The sequence below is a fragment of the Aulonocara stuartgranti genome (genome assembly GCF_965226115.1).
Source record: "Aulonocara stuartgranti genome assembly, chromosome: 4".
Taxonomy (NCBI): Eukaryota; Metazoa; Chordata; class Actinopteri; order Cichliformes; family Cichlidae; genus Aulonocara; species Aulonocara stuartgranti.
In genome coordinates this window covers 32,057,267-32,075,404 of record NC_138942.1, presented here as the reverse complement: position 1 = coordinate 32,075,404, position 18,138 = coordinate 32,057,267, and the positions used below count along the sequence as shown (strand labels likewise).

Sequence of the window (18,138 nt, the reverse complement as noted above, 5' to 3'; positions counted from 1 at the left end):
GTGCAGCGTCCGCATTACTGCAGCTGCAGCCCCAATCCGTCTGTCAATCTCCGGCTCCCTTCTCCCATCACTCGCGAACAAGACCCCGAGATACTTGAACTCCTCCACTTGGGGCAGGAACTCATCCCCGACCCGGAGTGGGCACTCCACCTTTTTCCGGCTGAGAACCATGGCCTCAGATTTGGAGGTGCTGATCCTCATTCCCGCTGCTTCACACTCGGCTGCGAACCGTTCCAGTGCGAGCTGGAGGCCCTCACCCGATGAAGCCAACAGAACCACATCATCTGCAAAAATCAGAGATGAGATTCTGAGGCCACCAAAGCGAAAGCCCTCCGCCACTTGGCTGCGCCTAGAAATCCTGTCCATAAAAATTATGAACAGAACCGGAGACAAAGGGCAGCCCTGGCGGAGCCCATCACCCACCGGGAACGAGTCCGACTTATTGCCGGCAATGCGAACCAAGCTCTTGCAACGGTTGTATAGGGATCGAATGGCCCGTAGCAATGGGCCAGACACCCCATACTCCCGCAACACCTCCCACAGGACACCCCGAGGGACACGGTCGAATGCCTTCTTCAAGTCCACAAAACACACGTAGACTGGTTGGGCAAACTCCCATGCACCCTCAAGTATCCTGGAGAGGATAAAGAGCTGGTCCAGTGTTCCGCGACCAGGACGAAAACCGCATTGTTCCTCCTGTATCCGAGGTTCGACTAACGGACGAACTCTCCTTTCCAGCACCCTGGCATAGACTTTCCCAGGGAGGCTGAGGAGTGTGATCCCCCTGTAGTTGGAACACACCCTCCGGTCCCCTTTCTTAAAGATGGGGACCACCACCCCGGTCTGCCAGTCCACAGGTACTGCCCCTGATCTCCACGCAACATTGCAGAGGCGTGTCAACCAGGACAGCCCTACAACGTCCAGAGCCTTCAGGAACTCGGGGCGGACCTCATCAACACCAGGGGCTCTGCCACCAAGGAGTTGTTTAACTGCCTCAGTGACCTCGCCCCCGGATATTGGCGGGTCATTCCCCTCATCCCCAGACTCTGCTTCCTCCTCGGAAGACGTGTCAGTGGGATTAAGGAGGTCCTCGAAGTATTCCTTCCACCGCCTGACAATTTTCTCAGTCGACGTCAGCAGCGCTCCGCCAGCACTATACACAGTGCAGGTAGAGCACCGCTTTCCCCTCCTGAGACGTCTGACGGTTTGCCAGAATCTCTTCGAGGCAGTCCGAAAGTCTTTTTCCATGGCCTCTCCGAACTCCTCCCACACCCGAGTTTTTGCTTCAGCCACTGCCCAAGCCGCATTCCGCTTAGCCTGTCGATACCTGTCGGCTGCCTCCGGAGTCCCACAGGCTAACCAAGCCCGATAGACTCCTTCTTCAGCCTGGTGGCTCCCTTCACCTCTGGTGTCCACCATTTGGTTCGGGGATTACCACCACGGCAGGCACCAACCACCTTGCGGCCGCAGCTCAATGCAGCAGCTTCGGCAATGGAGACGCTGAACATGGTCCATTCGGACTCAATGTCCCCAGTCTCCCTTGGAATGCTGTTGAAGCTCTGCCGGAGGTGTGCGTTGAAGATCTCGCGGACTGGGGCCTCTGCTAGACGTTCCCAGCACACCCTCACTACGCGTTTAGGTGCACCAGGTCTGTCCAGCGTCCTCCCCCGCCACCTGATCCAACTCACCACCAGGTGGTGATCAGTTGACAGCTCAGCGCCTCTCTTTACCCGAGTGTCCAGAACATATGGTCGCAGGTCTGGTGATACGATTACAAAATCGATCATCGACCTACGGCCTAGAGCGTCCTGGTGCCACGTGCACTTATGGACACTCTTATGTTCGAACAGGGTGTTCGTTATGGCCAAACTGTGATTAGCACAGAAGTCCAATAACAAAGCACCGCTCGGATTCAGATCAGGGAGGCCGTTCCTCCCAATCACGCCCCTCCAGGTCTCGCTGTCGTTACCCACGTGAGCATTGAAGTCTCCCAGTAGGACAACAGAGTCTCCAGGTGGAGCACCCTCCAGCACCCCCCCCCCCCCCCCCCCCCAGGGACTCTAAGAAGGCTGGGTACTCTGAACTGCCACTCGGCGCATAAGCGCAGATGACAGTCAGGACCCGTTCCCCGACCCTAAGGCGCAGGGAACAAACCCTCTCGTCCACCGGGAAAAACCCCAACGTACCGGCAGCAAGCCGAGGGGATATTAGGATACCCACCCCAGCCCGCTGCCTCTCACAAGGGGCAACTCCAGACTGAGACAGAGTCCAGCCCCTCTCCAGGAGACTGGTTCCAGAGCCCAAGCCATGTGTAGAGGTGAGCCCGACTATATCTAGCCGGTACCTCTCAACCTCACGCACTAACTCAGGCTCCTTCCCCACCAGAGAGGTGACATTCCATGTCCCTATTGCCAGTCTTGGCAGCCGGGGGTCAGTCCGCCAGTGCCTCTGCTCCTGGCCGCCACACGGTACACAATCCACCCGACCCCTATGGCGCCTCCTGCGGGTGGTGGGCCTGCGGGAGGATGGGCCCATGTTTCCTCTTCGGGCTGTGCCCGGCCGGGCCCCATGGACTAAGGCCCGGCCACCAGACGCTCGCCCTCGGGCACCCTCCCTGGGCCTGGCTCCAGGGCGGGGTCCCGGTAACCCTATCCCGGGCAGGGTAAACTGTTTCCTCGGTGTCCTTTTCATAAGGGTCTTATGAATCGCTCTTTGTCTGGTCCCTCACCCAGGGCCAATTTGCCATGGGAGACCCTACCAGGGGGCAAAAGCCCCCAGACAACATAGACCCTGGGATCCCTGGGACACACAAACCCCTCCACCACGATAAGGTAGCGATTCAAGGAGGGGACCCAAGGGGGAATGTGTGTTTTCTTTACTTTAAAAACAAAGTATTTGTATTTAATTAAATATTTGAGTTTAGGGTTTAATGGGTTTTTTTGATTTTCTTCTTTAGTGTTTAGTTTATTAACAAACTAGATTGTACTGCATCGTTTGTGATTTATGATTGTGTTTTGTTTGTTACCCCTCATGTGTCACAATGGTCTGATCAGCCATTATATATACCCTTGTATGTCATTTCATGTTTAGGTCAATTATGTATGTTTGGGCAGTCATTTGGTTTGTTAAGGTTGCAGTCTTTGCCTGAGTTCAGTTTTGTTTCTTTGACCTCTTTTATGAGCTCAACATTTATTAGTCTTGTAAATATAATTTTTGGGGGTTAAATAAATGGAAACTATATTTTTCTAATAATTCCTGGGCTCCTCCTGTTTTTCAACTCGGTCCATCACATGCACATTATTTGCTTGTGCTGATATTAGGAAAGAAATAAGAGTGACCAAAGCAATACCTTTATAAAAATATAAATATATATATAAATGTTTTTATTTGGGTATCTGGCTTAAAAGTTAAGTTGATCAGTTGTACTAAGAACTGAGAAAATTAAAATTACTATTAATATTCACTAAAATCTATTATTGAAAAAATCTGTTAAATCTAGTTTTCAGGTCCCTTGAAGTCTCTGGCTATTTTTTTTTTTTAACCTGGCAAAACATCCTGACATTTGGTCAGTAAAAGCTCCACAATCCAAACCAAATGGCACAGACAAAGTACTACCACGAAACACAGAATCAGTGACACCAATGTCAGTAAATCTGGCCTAAAAATTGAGAACTCAACTAAACCGATTATTATGTGTCACATTCTGCAAATGGCAGAAATACCACTTGTCACCTATAGCTGTTACCTTGGGTGGCTGTGGATCAGGTGGAGCAGGTCATTTACTGATTAGATGTTTGGTTGTTCAATTCTTGGCTGCTTGAGTCTGCCTGCTAAAGTACAGGCAAGATACTGATCCATATTCCATATGTGGCTTTTGTGAATGTATGTGTGTAAATATAAAGCGTGTTCCATAATTTTACCTCTGTTGGTTCAACACTCAAATTGTCTGAGAAAAAAATAATTATTTTTCTTTCTTTAAATAGACCGTTTCACTGAATTAGCCACAGGTAACAAAACAAACTGAAGGCTCATGCATTGTGTTTGACATTACAGTTTTTCTGTTAAATGTTTTTGTGCTTTGTTGTTAGAAATATAGAAACCCTGCCTCTAAGCCTGAATGTTTGTTATCACTTGTTGGATATTAAGAGATTTAATACACATAAGAATATTTAAGCACATTTCACAACACGTGACTGTGAACTTCAGCTGTTTTACACAGAAATAAAATGCCTCTAGCGTTCTACTAAAACCTGCTACAGAGAATTTCTTTCTAATCGAAATCTTCAAACTCCACTTGTGAAGGCCTAACCTCACTACTGGCTGTGCAGCTTATTCCATGTTTGAATATTTCTTTTTGTTTTTGCCTCTCCGCACTCAAAAAAATAAGTCATTGGATGAACTCAATTGGACTGATGGCAGGTTTTCCACGTAATACATCTATTTTGGTCCAACCTAATCTACATACATCATGACAATTCAATTAAATTGAGTCAGTAGAACACAATTTCGTAAATACTGCTAAAATGAAAAAAAGTACATTAAAATGATGTGAAAGGTTTTGGTTGGTCCAACTCAATACAATGTCATTCACTTGAGCTAGATTTTCATTGCATTGAAATCATTATTTTGAGTTCAACTAAATCATAATTTTCATTACCAGAAAACTAATTTAATTATTAAAATAATGACAAAATGAATTTGTTTTTACAACTCAGGTTTATTCACTTGAATTAAAAGCAGAAACAGAATATTTTGTAAATAAACATACATGTCACATGGTCAAATCAACCTTAACAAAAATCAAAGTGCTCACAAAAAAGTGCTGACGTACATTTGTAATGAATGTCAAATCTGAATAGCACACACCTCTGTACTACTAGGCAATACTGAAAACAAACTGGAATCTGTAAAATCAGATTTCACTTCAGAATCATTGTATATATTTATAGTGACACTTGCAAATTCACAATGATAACCTACTAAACATTTCAATTCACACCATAGTATGGCAGTCACTGAAGATTTGAAACAACCCAACAATACATAAATACACACACATATACATAAATACACACACACACACATACACATATATATATATATATATATATATATATATATATATATATATATATATATATATATATATATATATATGTATGTATATATATGTGTATATATATGTGTGTGTGTGTGTGTGTGTGTGTGTGTGTGTGTGTGTGTGTGTGTGTGTGTGTGTTTTCATGACGAACATTTTTCTGTTACCAAGGGGGAGGTATTTTAATAAAAAAAAAATCTTTCAACTTTACTTCTCCAAAACCAATTACATGTAAACATTTACAAGCTTATAAGAACGGGAAGACCAACTTTAAAACACTGGAAGACACAAAACTTGTCAACATTTTTCTATTACCTTTGCAAATCCCAAAAGCAATCAAAAAGAAAATGGTGGTTACAACCATGAAACTTTTTCTGAGCTAAATCCCCAGTCTTTTCATCCATCTATAGTAGTACAGATTAAAGGTCACATCACTCACAACATAACAGCAGACAAAAATAGACAACTTCCATTTGGCCAAAAAAAAGAAAGAAAAAAAGGTCACAGTTTGAACAAAAGATATAAAAAGGCCAAAATCAACTTTTGTGCTGGGTCTTGTTTGCCTAAGCAAACATCTTCATTTTCATTTGCTGCATCTTTGTACTGAGCCTTTGTCCATCCAGATTCATCAAAATCTTCTGACAGAACTCAAAAGCGTACTTGTGGTCATTTGGATAGCTCAGATCAAGTGCATAAATCAGTCCAAAGAGGACGATGAATGCCATGATGACACTACCGAGGTTGTTCATAACTGTAGTACCTTCAATGACAACTCCAACATCCTCTGGCTCCTGAATCCCTTCTCTTCTGATGGTGTAAATACAGTGACAGTTGCTGCAGTGGACCTCAACCGTTCATCCTCAGTGGAGGAGGTCTGAAAAACAGGTTGTTTCAGGTTTAAGGGCTCTGTCACTTGGAAGGGGACATATTATGCAAAACTCAGCTTTTGTATCCTTTTGTGCTGAAACATAGGTCTCTACCGCCTCTATAAACACTCCAAACATAAATAAAACCCGTCAATCTGTTTCCTATCAATAGTTTGGGTTCAGGTATTATGTACCTCCCTTTGGGAGGGGCTTGATATAGAGCAGGAGCTCCTCCAGTGTCTATCAGTGTGTGTGTGTGTGTGGGCTGGGTCAATTTCCCTTATTTCATCACAATTGGGAACCTTTTGAAACAGCTTGTTTTATGCACATTATTCCTGAAACCAGGAGATTGCTGTAATGGCAGTGACACTAGTTAGTGTCTTGATGCAATCTGCTGTGTTCCTTATAATGAAGACTTTTTACTAATTGGCATAATAAACTGAACTCCATTGGAGTGTTTACTTTCTGAAGTGCCTTGAGATGACTGTTGTTGTGATATACCGCTATATAAATAAACTGAATTGAAACACTGACAGAAAATGGATGAATGTTTTGTCCACATTTACTGTGTTTATAGGGGCAGTAGATACCTACATGGCAGCACCAAAAGAATGAACAATTGAATTTTTGCTGAAACTATCCCCTTAAAAAGTGCTCTCCAGTGCAAGTTTCAACAATGACTATTAAGAATAATACATATTTCACAATTATATTGTCTCTTTTGAATATATGAGGATTTTGTGTGCGATGAACCTAACTCAAATTGAATCTAGAAAAGAAGGTGTGATAAGCGTACCAGATACTCCTTGAACAGTAGGTCTGGATCTTCATTAAAGTAGATCACCAGGCTTTTAAGAGTATGCTCCCTCTTTATGTCGATGTCATCATACTAATGCAAGGGTGGAAAAAAAATGGTGAAAAAAATGGAATTGATTGATTGCATTTAATTGATGGGTTTATCATTAGTACCGACCAAACTACTGATCGCCATGATATCCTTGATCTTTTGGCCCTTTGCTCCTTTGCTCCCCTGAAAATTTTGCATCAGCTTGTCTGTTAAATTGTCCAGCTGAGCCAAGAACTTCGCCTGCAGGGGTTTTGTAGTGATCTGCAGGAACTCTGCATTCACCTGGAAATAAAACATACACAAATATAATAAACTAGAAGTTTAAATACAGACTGCTGAATCAACACACTGAAAGTTGCTAAACATTTGAACCATCAGTGAAGTTTGTCAAGACCTAAACTGTTTTTAGCTGAGTTTAGGAATATATCGCCACCTGTTGCTTTGGCATGTTCCTAGCAGCGTTTTCCTTCATTTTTGCGTTTACCTGTGGACGGGATTATTTTTTAAAACGAAAACGGAAAATCTCCGTTTTCAAAAATACCTGTGTAAGTGTGGACGTAGCCGAAATCTTTTATAATAATAAATAGGTTTGAACGTCATGGGAGTGCGCATTGTGCTGCCTGCAGTTACTCTTCCGGCCACATGGTTCGCTTTTGGTAGCACCCTCAGTAAACTATGTAGTGCTTTTAAAGACACCTCAAAACGATACTTTCTACTAGAAAATGGCATTATATAATAATAAACACAGAATACCATATTTTTAGATTATAAAAAGAAAACAGTAAGAAAGAAGTTAGCTATAGGACATCATCTTTCATTGAGCACAATGGCTAGCTGCTAATAAGCTAGCACACGCTCCGACTTAAAAGTTGGCAGCTACACAATTTCTCCTCTAAAACAAGGCACTTTTGAAAAGACCTGGCTATATTGTCAAAAAAAAAAAATAGTATTCAAGCAGAGAAGAGAATGGTAGCACCACCAAAAGTTCAAAAAACAACTGTTACAAGCTTCTATGATAAATAGCATTATAGATTTAGCTGATAAAGAAATACACAATTGGATATATGGAAAAATAATATGTTACCTTACCTGAAGGTGTAGTTTTATCCAAAAAGTACAGAGAGGCGAAGAGCAGCTGCATTCATTTAGGTGATCCTGAAAGAGCGCAAAATTTTCAAAGAAGGCGGACCGTTGTGTAACTCAGTAACTTTGTGTTCTTGTGACAAAGACTGCTTTGAGAGAAAATAATTTAGGTTCACCACACGAATAATAATTGCAGTAACGCTGGAGTGCTACATTTGCGTTGAATGAGATTAAAAATAATGTTTAAGCTTAAAGAGGGGCTTGAATTGATTTCTTTGAGTTTACAAATACTTAAGTGCAAAAATGTACTCCTCCTACCCCCAGTGCCCCAACAAACTCATTCATTTTGTGTTCAGAATCAGCCTCTGCTGGTTTTGAATAATTTTAGGTTTACACAAAGAAAATCAAATTAATTTGGTATTTTTTAATTGCATTTGTGAACAACTAACATAATTTGCATGTGTTCTTTGAAAGGAGGACCTGAATCTGTTTTTTGAGTGCGTGGTTATTGCAACGGTCTCAAATAAATGAATTCAAATGTTAAAAAAGTACAGAAGTGATGGATTAACCAGTGAGGAGACAATGACCAACTGTTTAATGAACTACATGCAAACATGTCAGATGTAAAGATGAAGCAGGTCTTCAACCAGGAAAAGAAAACAAAGCAGCAACTCAGGCCTGCAGCAAAACACGGATTTCATCAATAAAACGGGAAAAATTCACAGGGGAGTGAAGGCGATGGGGGAGAGGGCTGTGGGTATGCATGACACGTAAAGCCATATCGTTCAGGTGCTCATACGTCACAGCTTTGGACTACTGGGAACCTGCGTCATCACGCTTCTTTATTGACGCTGGCACAACTACTTTACGGTGAAATGACTTTTTGTCCGTCTGTCTGTCCGTCAGCCTCACAGTTGCTCACGTGGCTCCGCCTGGTGGCAGAAATCGCAACAGTTTGAGTCACAGAGTGAAAGCATTCCGAGCAGACTGACGTGCAACGAAACACAATAAACGTTTTTAGCTAAACTTCAGACACAGTGGTGTGCACGTGGTTAATCTCCACAGATCAGCCAAAACACAAAGATTTCAGTTTGACTGGGAATATGTATTCCATAACCCAGAGTTGATTCACTGCTGCCCCGAATACACGGAAACCTCAGCCAGCAAGAACGAATCACTTTGTTTGGACAACTACTGGTTTCCATTTGGACATGTTGGATCATATTTGACTGATTTCTCGTGAGATACATATCGAATGTAACAGGTTGCTTTACTGGATAGTTGAGCCAGGACTTCTGGTGGCCAGATAAGCCCAGTCTGGGTTATGCAGAGCTTTGAGTAAACAGATGGAAACTCACTAAACATTCTTTTTTTTTCTTTTTGCACTGATGCAGCTTTTGAGTGTCATGGCCCAAAATGTCATCAGAAACACAAGACTGACTGCGTGACCGACTCCTTAGTAATGTCTCATCATCATCATCACCATCGCTATCTGACTCATTCGGCCTCTACTCCCACCCGTCTCCCTCACACACTCACGCGGTGTAACCCCTCCCTTCTCCGCTGCTGCTAAACTGTATAAATAACCTCTGTCGGAGTTTGGAAGCAAGGTACAGCGACCTGCAGAGTGAAAACAAGACACCGAGGAGGAGAGAGAGTAAACCCTCTGCTGCTGCGAGAGACCACCTGTGGCTGCCACGTCTACCTGTAACCTCCAAAGTCTTCTCAAAGTAAGTCTCCACACTTCTCACACAACCCGTGCTTTAACTTTCTTTGACTCCAATAGGGATTTGTTGATTTGTTTATATACCGGTAAATAAATAAATCAAAATAATCGCAACTTTGCTGAGCAAAACGTACTTAAAATAAAAGGTTTCTTCTGCTCGCTTGCCTTTAAGCGTTAATTGGTGTCCAGTAGCTTGGCTGAGGTGACATCTGGAGCGCGTTCAGTACCACGGACAGCTCAGCCTAGTTTTACCACACAACACATGCCATCGATTTGCCTCAGAATCCACATCTGTTTCGTCTAAAAAGTATTTTTTTTTAAAGCAGAACTTCAATATAACCGATTACAGCAGAAATGTGCGCAAAGGTCACTGTTGCTGAACTTGATCAGATCTGCTCTAAATTCTGAAGATCAGCTTTATAAGACCTGCTGAAGGAAGGAAAAGGACTTAGAACAAAATCTAGTGGCCTCAGTTGCTATTTTTTTTAAATAATATTTTATATTTTTCAAATGAATAAATACATAAAAGGAGGATATACGTTTTTCTTATTTATTTATTGAAGCAACTCCGACTTTAATCTATAATTCACCCCATGCAATTATTTAGAAAAGGACTGGAAAATACAGCAAATAAGCAAATAAATAAATAGCCGGGCTGCAGGGTGCGAGTGGGGGTAGAGAGCAGAGGTTTCTGGCACACTTTCATCTGCTCCCACACATGCACGGAGAATAGGAAACGTGCTGGAGAGGTTCACACTCCAGCAACATAGTACTCATGGTAGGTGAAGGCCACATTCACATAATACAGTTATTCTACCAAGAGTCTTGGTGGAGATTTACTGCTGCAAATGGAAAATGCGAAAAAAGTCGCAAAACGCAAATAAATAAATAAACAAACAAATAAATGAAATGCTACAATAATATTTTATTTTAAGGATTTCACAAAATATTGCGGTTCTTTTTTGTTTTTAAGTTGTTGGTTAGACAAGATTTACATACAGAGTTTTAAAAGACAATTAGATTGTAGACTGCTAGTTCTGGCCTGATTAAATAGTGTGGGTGTGCGATCCGCAGCTAAATGTGGCACAGCATATAGACCAAAACACCCAGAAGGTAAATCCTGAAGCAGCTGGTGCAGCTTGTCAGATGTGAGCGTCTGTTAGTTTCATGGTTTTCTGTAAGTCTGAATGGAAAAAAAAAAGAAATTCAATTTAGATCTCTTTTTTAAAATTCAATTAATTGTGAAACAAATTAAACAGTGAAATGGCCAAACTAATGCAAGTGATAATTAAGCTCCTTACTGCCATTTTCAACAGCCTCTGGACATTTCCACCGCAGACTCCACAGTCAGACAGAGGACAGAGGGATTTTTTTTTATGCTTTATGTTAGTTGTGCAAATTTACGAGTTTGCAGTTTTTAAATCTGTGCAGACCTGGTATGGAGCAAACCAGTGACTTCTGGGGAAAATGAACATGCAGTTACTTTATCTGACTGTTAATCCAGACATACACAGATTTATAGTTTGTTGTTGTAAAAAAAATACTTGTTTAGTTATCAACAAGAAGTTACAGCAAGATTTCTCTCTTTGTTGAAAGGCTTTAATCCAGGATTCTAATTAATAATTGTAACAGCAGGAGCAGATTTGGTAATGGTATGATGTGATAATGAAATAATCGTCATAAAGCTGATACACTTCAGTGGAAATCCAGTTCCTCACACAGCATGCTAGTTATTATTATTATTAATGCAAATTAAACCTTTCTGTAAACTCCATTAAACCCACAGCCTCCGTGAAGATGCGTGAAATCAGTTTCCTCCTCTAGAGACAAATCCATTTTCTTCATCTTCTTTCAAAAGACAACAACTTTCAGGGAAGAGCTGACAAAAAATCAATCACAGCCCAAAGCCCTAAAAAACATTAAAGGTATATATTGACTTGTTTAACCGCTTTACACACCTCCGTTTACTCATCAGCCTGAGCAGATATTACAGATGAAAACAGATGACATTTGCACCCCTCAGGAGAGGTATGGTACGGGTCGAAGGTTTTGTCATTAGACAGGAAAGGGCAATAGCCTTTATTAGACTCAAAGCATCTTTTTTAATGTATTTATTTATTTGTAAGATTTCATTTAGGATTTATTTATTATTTCCTTCTTTTTTGTTATTTTTCATTATGAATCAATGGGAAATTAGACTTCAACAGTGGTTAGATTTCCATAGCATTTATGTGCCTTGTTACAGATGGTTGTGATACTGAAACCTTGGACAGTGCTGGTGGCCTTAGTGCTGTGTGTGCTGGTCTGTCTGGGAACACTGGCTGATGCCTACCCCCCCAAACCCGAGAACCCAGGAGAGGATGCTCCTCCTGAAGAGCTGGCCAAATACTACACTGCCCTGAGACACTACATCAATCTGATCACCAGGCAGAGGTATGACCACACACACATACACGAGTGTGTGCCCAACAGGCACCGCTGTTCAGGACAGCCTTGAAATGAATGTGGTGCTCAAATGACATTTAGATTTGGTACCATGAGAAAATGACTGAACTTGAAGGAAAATGGTGATTTCCAAACAAATAAAGAAACCATTTTCATCTCCTGCATTAAATTTCAATAAGGATATCAAGGTAAATTTAACAAGGTAAAAAACAAGAAAAAAAGATACAGCACAATCTGCTTCATCACCAATGAAATGACGTGTGCCATATTTGAAAATGTGGAACGAAAAAACAAAAAAGCTTGAATTAATTTTTTTGTTCAGTTTTCTTCCACCAAAAATTCCTGCAAGGCAGGGCACCAATATGAATATTTAATGGTCCCACACTAATAACCTTTCCCAAGTCTTTAAGTATTGTTTTTACTGTTGTGGATGATCCACATGAAGCTGGGCATGAAGAAAGTATGTGAGTTAAATCACTCATAAACAGCCCTTGAAAAATCCCCTCAAAATTAATGACCCTGAGCCAACTGTAGGTGTTAAGCTAAATGTGTTAGTGGGGAACTTGAGCCTTTTCTTGCTTCTTTCCTGCCGATCTTACTTTAGTCCAGACTTCATTTTATCTTCCTTGAGTCATTAAAGCAAGCTGGTTCATACATAAGCCTGGAGCTCTGTCAATGTGTGATGTACACCCTCTTCCTCCCCAACACTTCACACAATGAGATTATAGATTAGATTACTGTCCACTCTCCGAAACCTCCAGGCCTCGAAATGAGCGGGACCAGAGCAATAAAATCGGCGCAGACCGACCCAAGAAAGAAGCCCAAATTCAGTTAGCAGGGCCCAAGCTAAAGCCTGCTGCTCTCAGGTATAAAGATCACCAGTATGGAATTGTCAGAGGGTGTTTCATCATTGGAAACAGTCACACTCGGGAGCTATCTGTTCTCATTCATGAAAGTCAAATAGGCCATTGGTATTTAAATACATCCAGTGCTATAGAAAGTTTTTGCATTTCACTAGAGAGGTGCACATTATGGTTTTCACAGTGGGTGTGAGTGTTTGTTAGGTTTAGACACACTAGATACAACTGATAGATCTATGAGGTGTAACCACAAATGAACAAAAGAAAACAAAAGTAAAATTTGCATAGTTATTATATCATATGTGCTATATTGTGACAATGTTAATATTTAAATATTGCATTTATCAGTTACCATCACATGTAGCCACGCTTTTCAGTGTAAGTAACATTTCTTACTACTCCAAATTATATGGAAAATTATACACAAATACATCAAAAATCCCAAAACTAACAAAGACACGTTCATCCCCAACTGGCTCAAACATTTCACAGAAAGCTGTTTTAACACATGAAGGACTGTGAAGATGTTAAAGAGGATGGATTTTAATTCTGGTGACTTTTGTCTTTTTTTTCTTTTTTACAAATATCCATACAACTAATCAATTAAAAATTAATTCAAAAGAACACTCAATCCTTAGATTGAGCTTTAGATGTAAATTAAGGTCCCACAATTGTAGGAATTGCAGGCGTGAGCCTGTGAACCTGCTTGATCATTTCAGTGCAGCACTAACAGAAAATGTTGAAAGTATAATATTATTACATTTCCTTAAGTAAGAAATCCGAGCATTTCTTTCACCACTGGGGAGAAGAAGACACAAAAGGACACATTAAGGCTAAAGAAAAAAATATTGGTAGATTGGTAGGAAGATTGAGGTATCAACCAGCGGTGAAAACATTTTATATCCTGATATGTTGCCAGCTGTGTGACAGCTGAAACAGTACATGTGCGCTTCTTGATTGCTTACCTGCAGGGAAGCACACACTGAGGAAGTAACGGAGCATAAGATTGGGTGCTGAGGTCATAGGGGAGGTGGAACAGATGTTTGATGGGAAAACAGAAGAACTGCAGGCCGCTCTGCGGGACCTGAGATGATTGTTTCGCACACATAAACACACACACACACACACACACACACATTACCAAGTAAATTTTCAGTTAAACGGCTCTGTGATTTTACATTTGCAAGCTCTTTTGGAACCCTGGTTTCCCATCAAGGGAATGATAAAAACCCAGCCAGACTTGGAAATGACAGCCTCGTACACACATTAAAACAAACACACACTCTTGAATTTGAATCTGACTGTGACATTAAAGCATTAGCAGCAAACAAAAGGGAACAGCTTGGAAAGGTAGAGGTAAGAGAAGACAGGTGACAGATTGACGGACAAGTGTGATGCACCAGAACCAAAAGTCCAAAAGTCATGTGTTTGTTGTGAGAGGAATAAATGTGGTCACTGGTTTGAATCAGGATGCTGCACACTGCTGATGATTTCGAAAGGAAGGACACAATCACAGACAGAAACCTGCCAACAATAAGAAAAAAACCAAAAAAAAAACCTGATTAACACAAAGTGTCCAAAGTGACGGCATGACAAGCACATCTCAAAAAAACAAATATAGTACCAACAAAAGCAAACAACATACAAACAACCTAACAAAGTCTTAGGGAACAGACACTTAACACACACCAGGGAACAGGATAACAAACCCCAGGCAAACTGAATCAAACACTAACAAGGGTGAGGAAAAAAAGGAAATAACTTTCAAAATAAAACAGGAAATTGTAAGGTTGATCAAGAATGAACTCTAAACTCTAAGCGGTGCAGAAAATCACAAAGAGAACTTTCAAAAGCGCAGTGGAAGAGAAAATTTAGAGACAGACAATTGAAACTGTGTTGTCATAAAGACAGTGTCGTGAAGATGTGCAAAAGTCTTGACTTCTCATTTTTAAAAAGTATTTTTCTACACAAATGGAAAATAGGTGCAGCGTTTTATTAAAATGTGTACATACATACATGAGAATGCATTGTATAAAGCTACATTTTAACAAGCTTGAAAGTCAAAATTTGGTATGGCCAACTTTATTCTATAACACAGATTGCTGTAGACATTCACAGTTTTACCTCTCGTGAGCTCTTCTGTGCATACTCATACAGAACTTTCAAATTTGGTTTATCACTCTAGAAGACCTACTGGCACTGGTTGATAATTTGGGCTACCTTTGTCCCCATTTCCCTTCCTTAAGCATGGTTTCCTGACAGCCACCGTTTCATTGAGACCATTTCTAATGCTTCAGCAAACAGTAGATGGATCATGCATCTCACAGGTCTTCATTGGATGTTTTTCTATTTCTTAAGATCATGAAAGCACACTTTCATGTTTAGCTGTCTGTATATTTTTTGGCCTGTCACTGCTTTGTTATTTTCTTCACTTATCCAGTTTCCAAAGACTTTTAAGCACGTGGGGCACATTATATCCAGTTTTCCGTTAATAACTCTTTCTTTCGGAATCACTTTTTTTGGAGCAGCTATTGGTGAAACAATGTTATCTTTGGCATTATTCATAGATCCAACTAAAGAAATGGAAACATATATGTTTATGCAACAGAATGCTAGTAACAAAGTACCTAAAGATACTATTCAAACTGTTTTGATAAAACTAATCCAACCCTTGAATTGTGTGACTTGAATCATCCTTGAATCATTGATGGGTCAGTGTTGGTTGTCTTCACAAGACATGAAAGAAAGAAACAAAAAAACTCCTCTGTAAACATTCACTTACACATAAATGAATGAAAAGCAGTCAATGGCCAAAGGAAAACTTCAGAAATATTTCAGAAAGCCTGGAGAACTCTTATTCATGACCACATATATAGAAATGTGGGGTGACTTAAGACCTTTGGACCACCTACAATATTAAATATACCATATAACAGTTACAGGAGCGGCATGGTCATGAAAACTCATGCTATGAAGTTCCCAGTGCTCATATTCTGCTGATGTTTACGTCAGATGATTGTTGGTACTTTAGTGTACTTTTACACATTATGCGCCTCAGGATTTGACAGCTCCAATCTAACTTATGGGTGCTGTGATTTCTAAATGCATACACTTTGCAATGATACCACTTACAGTTGACTGTGGAATAGCTAGGAGGGAAGAAATTTCATGAACTGACAATGGTGACATCCTATCACAGTAACAGCAGAATGACTTATTAGTTGTTTGTAAAGGCAAACTGCATGGCTACAGGCTTGATTTTATAAACCAGTGGCAAGGGGACTAAAACCACAGTGCGGCACAATGTATTAGTGTATATACAGATATACAGTGTATATCTCAACAAAAGACGTGCGTGTTTCATCGGTAGCCAAATGAGGTTAAACTTATTATGGTTTCTAAGTCATGAGTAAATGGACTGATTCTTATATAGCACTTTTCTACTCTCCCAGAGTACTCAAAGGACTATATACAACAACCTCATTCACACCCACTCATACAAGCACTTCTAAACTCAAGAGCAAACTAAGCAACATTCACACACATTCACACTCCGATGAACGCATCAGAGGGCAACTTGGGGTTAGTATCTTGCCCGAGGATAATTGGCATGCAGACTGGGGAAGCCAAGGATCAAACCACCAACCTTCCAGTCAGTAATTGATCTGCTCAACCACCTGAGCCACAGCCAACTCAGTGATTTTCAGCCTGTATGAACAGCTGTATATTTTTTCCTGTGGCTCTAGAGATTAAATTTTATCTTGTGTCAGATAAATAATCCCTACAATAATATAGAGGATGTGTGCAGTCATGAAAGATGTATGCTGTAGAATCATTCCACCTGAATGCAATCGTGTGCTACAAAAGGCAGGAGAAAAGACTAAACACCTTATCTGCAGATCTCATTTCATATCAAGCTTTGAGGGGCGTGTGTTTTCATATTTGTAACTAAATTCTTGAAAATCTGTTAAAAAACGTGGATTATTATGGATTATATAGAGACCTCTGTAGCAACCACCAATGTGGCATTCATGGTTGTATCATGGGTAATTTAGGATCCAGTCTTATAGAAGGATTAAAGGTCAGTGTATAAGGGATCCTTGCTGCTTCTATTTTGACTCTATACCAGTGAGCTGCACTTTGTGTGACTGATTTACAATAAAAGCAAATCTGTTTTTGTAAAGGAGAGTGAAACAGCAGCATTAGGAAGTGTTTGGATCAGCAGTCGTTTTGAGAACAGAAAATGCACTGTGGTGGTCTGAGTCGAGGGGGAGAATGGTGAACCTTTCCACTAACAATGATTATTAAACAACAGAAACATTTACAGAGGCAAACTGTCATGAATATCTATTTTTCCAAAATAATGCCAACATTAAAGCATAAAGACTGAGCTTTAACTTCATGAAAATGATCACAATTGCAATTTACAATAAAAAAAATGTCTTCTTCACTCTCAGGTATGGAAAGCGTTCAGCTCAGGAGGACGTGGTCGCAGAGCTGCTGTTTGGTGGCGATAACAACAGAGACCAGAGATCAAGGTAAAGATCCTCAAATGTAAAAACTGAAGATGTCACATGAACTTAAAGAATTTACACTCTTCTCTCATTGCCACATTATTTCCTCTCTCTGTCTTTCAACAGATATGATGACTCTTACATGTGGTGATTCTCCTCCCTCCTCATCGGACATTCCCTCCGGGTACATCCCAGAATGCACCTGGAGGGGCCGACATGTGCCTCTTCTTCCCTGTACTCTAAACCCAACAAAAGAGCATCTCTGACGGATCACAACCTCCCTCTGTTTCTCCTGTTGTTGTTTCACATCTCTGTCACTCCAACAAAACTGTACATAATTTATTATTAAAATAAAATATATATGTATATGAAATCACAGAAGGTGGAACTGTGTCTGTGTGTGTGCGTGTGAGCTTTGGTGTCCTTCGACTGTCCATCAGACTGGAGGAGATTCTTGTTTTGCTGTTTGTATTGTGAAAAGTAACATCATAATATGTGAATCAAATGTTTTCTGTGAGAATAAAAGTTCCCAAGGACTCATGATCTTTTCTTTTGTGGCCTTTTATGTTCATTTATAACTCCGTATTTTAATTCTACCCGCTACTATAGCTTTGCCTGATTCAGAGTTCAACAGACTTCTTATTGATCTTACAGTGGGACTTGCCTCTCAACTGATCCTTTGTCTCCAATAAGGTATTT

General features: G+C 40.7%; 2 protein-coding genes across 4 annotated transcripts; one reads left to right on the top strand and one right to left on the bottom strand.

Moving 5' to 3' along the window:
- Positions 1-5,182: 5,182 nt before the first annotated feature.
- Positions 5,183-8,641, bottom strand: LOC309705771 (uncharacterized protein). Of its 3 annotated transcripts, none has more exons than XR_014276602.1 (4): positions 7,353-8,641; positions 6,938-7,093; positions 6,761-6,853; positions 5,183-5,972 (listed from the first exon to the last, which is right to left on the bottom strand). XR_014276602.1 is itself a non-coding variant. In XM_082531757.1 (4 exons), exons 1-4 carry the CDS (start codon positions 7,281-7,283, stop codon positions 5,844-5,846), a joined length of 417 nt encoding a protein of 138 aa, XP_082387883.1. In that variant the 5' UTR covers positions 7,284-7,304; the 3' UTR covers positions 5,183-5,843. The 3 variants fall into 3 exon arrangements, 1 of the variants encoding a protein (XP_082387883.1); XM_082531757.1 differs by lacking the exon at positions 7,353-8,641 and adding an exon at positions 7,245-7,304; XR_014276603.1 differs by having other exon boundaries at positions 5,184-5,972; positions 7,901-8,640.
- On the top strand, positions 7,310-17,762 carry pyya (peptide YYa). Its single transcript, XM_082531758.1, has 5 exons — positions 7,310-7,356; positions 9,289-9,624; positions 11,866-12,053; positions 17,383-17,463; positions 17,566-17,762. Exons 3-5 carry the CDS (start codon positions 11,866-11,868, stop codon positions 17,588-17,590), a joined length of 294 nt encoding a protein of 97 aa, XP_082387884.1. The 5' UTR covers positions 7,310-7,356; positions 9,289-9,624; the 3' UTR covers positions 17,591-17,762.
- The last annotated feature ends 376 nt before the right edge of the window (positions 17,763-18,138 follow it).

Excerpts from the sequence above, each read along its gene's own strand:
- LOC309705771 (XM_082531757.1), bottom strand. The coding sequence starts at position 7,283 with ATGAAGGAAAACGCTGCTAGGAACATGCCAAAGCAACAG. Across the intron at positions 7,094-7,244 it reads GGAACATGCCAAAGCAACAG|GTGAATGCAGAGTTCCTGCA; the intron begins GTGGCGATATAT and ends TTTTATTTCCAG. Across the intron at positions 5,973-6,760 it reads TACTGTTCAAGGAGTATCTG|ACCTCCTCCACTGAGGATGA; the intron begins GTACGCTTATCA and ends CCTGTTTTTCAG.
- pyya (XM_082531758.1), top strand. The coding sequence starts at position 11,866 with ATGGTTGTGATACTGAAACCTTGGACAGTGCTGGTGGCCTTAGTGCTG. Across the intron at positions 12,054-17,382 it reads AATCTGATCACCAGGCAGAG|GTATGGAAAGCGTTCAGCTC; the intron begins GTATGACCACAC and ends CTTCACTCTCAG. Across the intron at positions 17,464-17,565 it reads AACAGAGACCAGAGATCAAG|ATATGATGACTCTTACATGT; the intron begins GTAAAGATCCTC and ends GTCTTTCAACAG.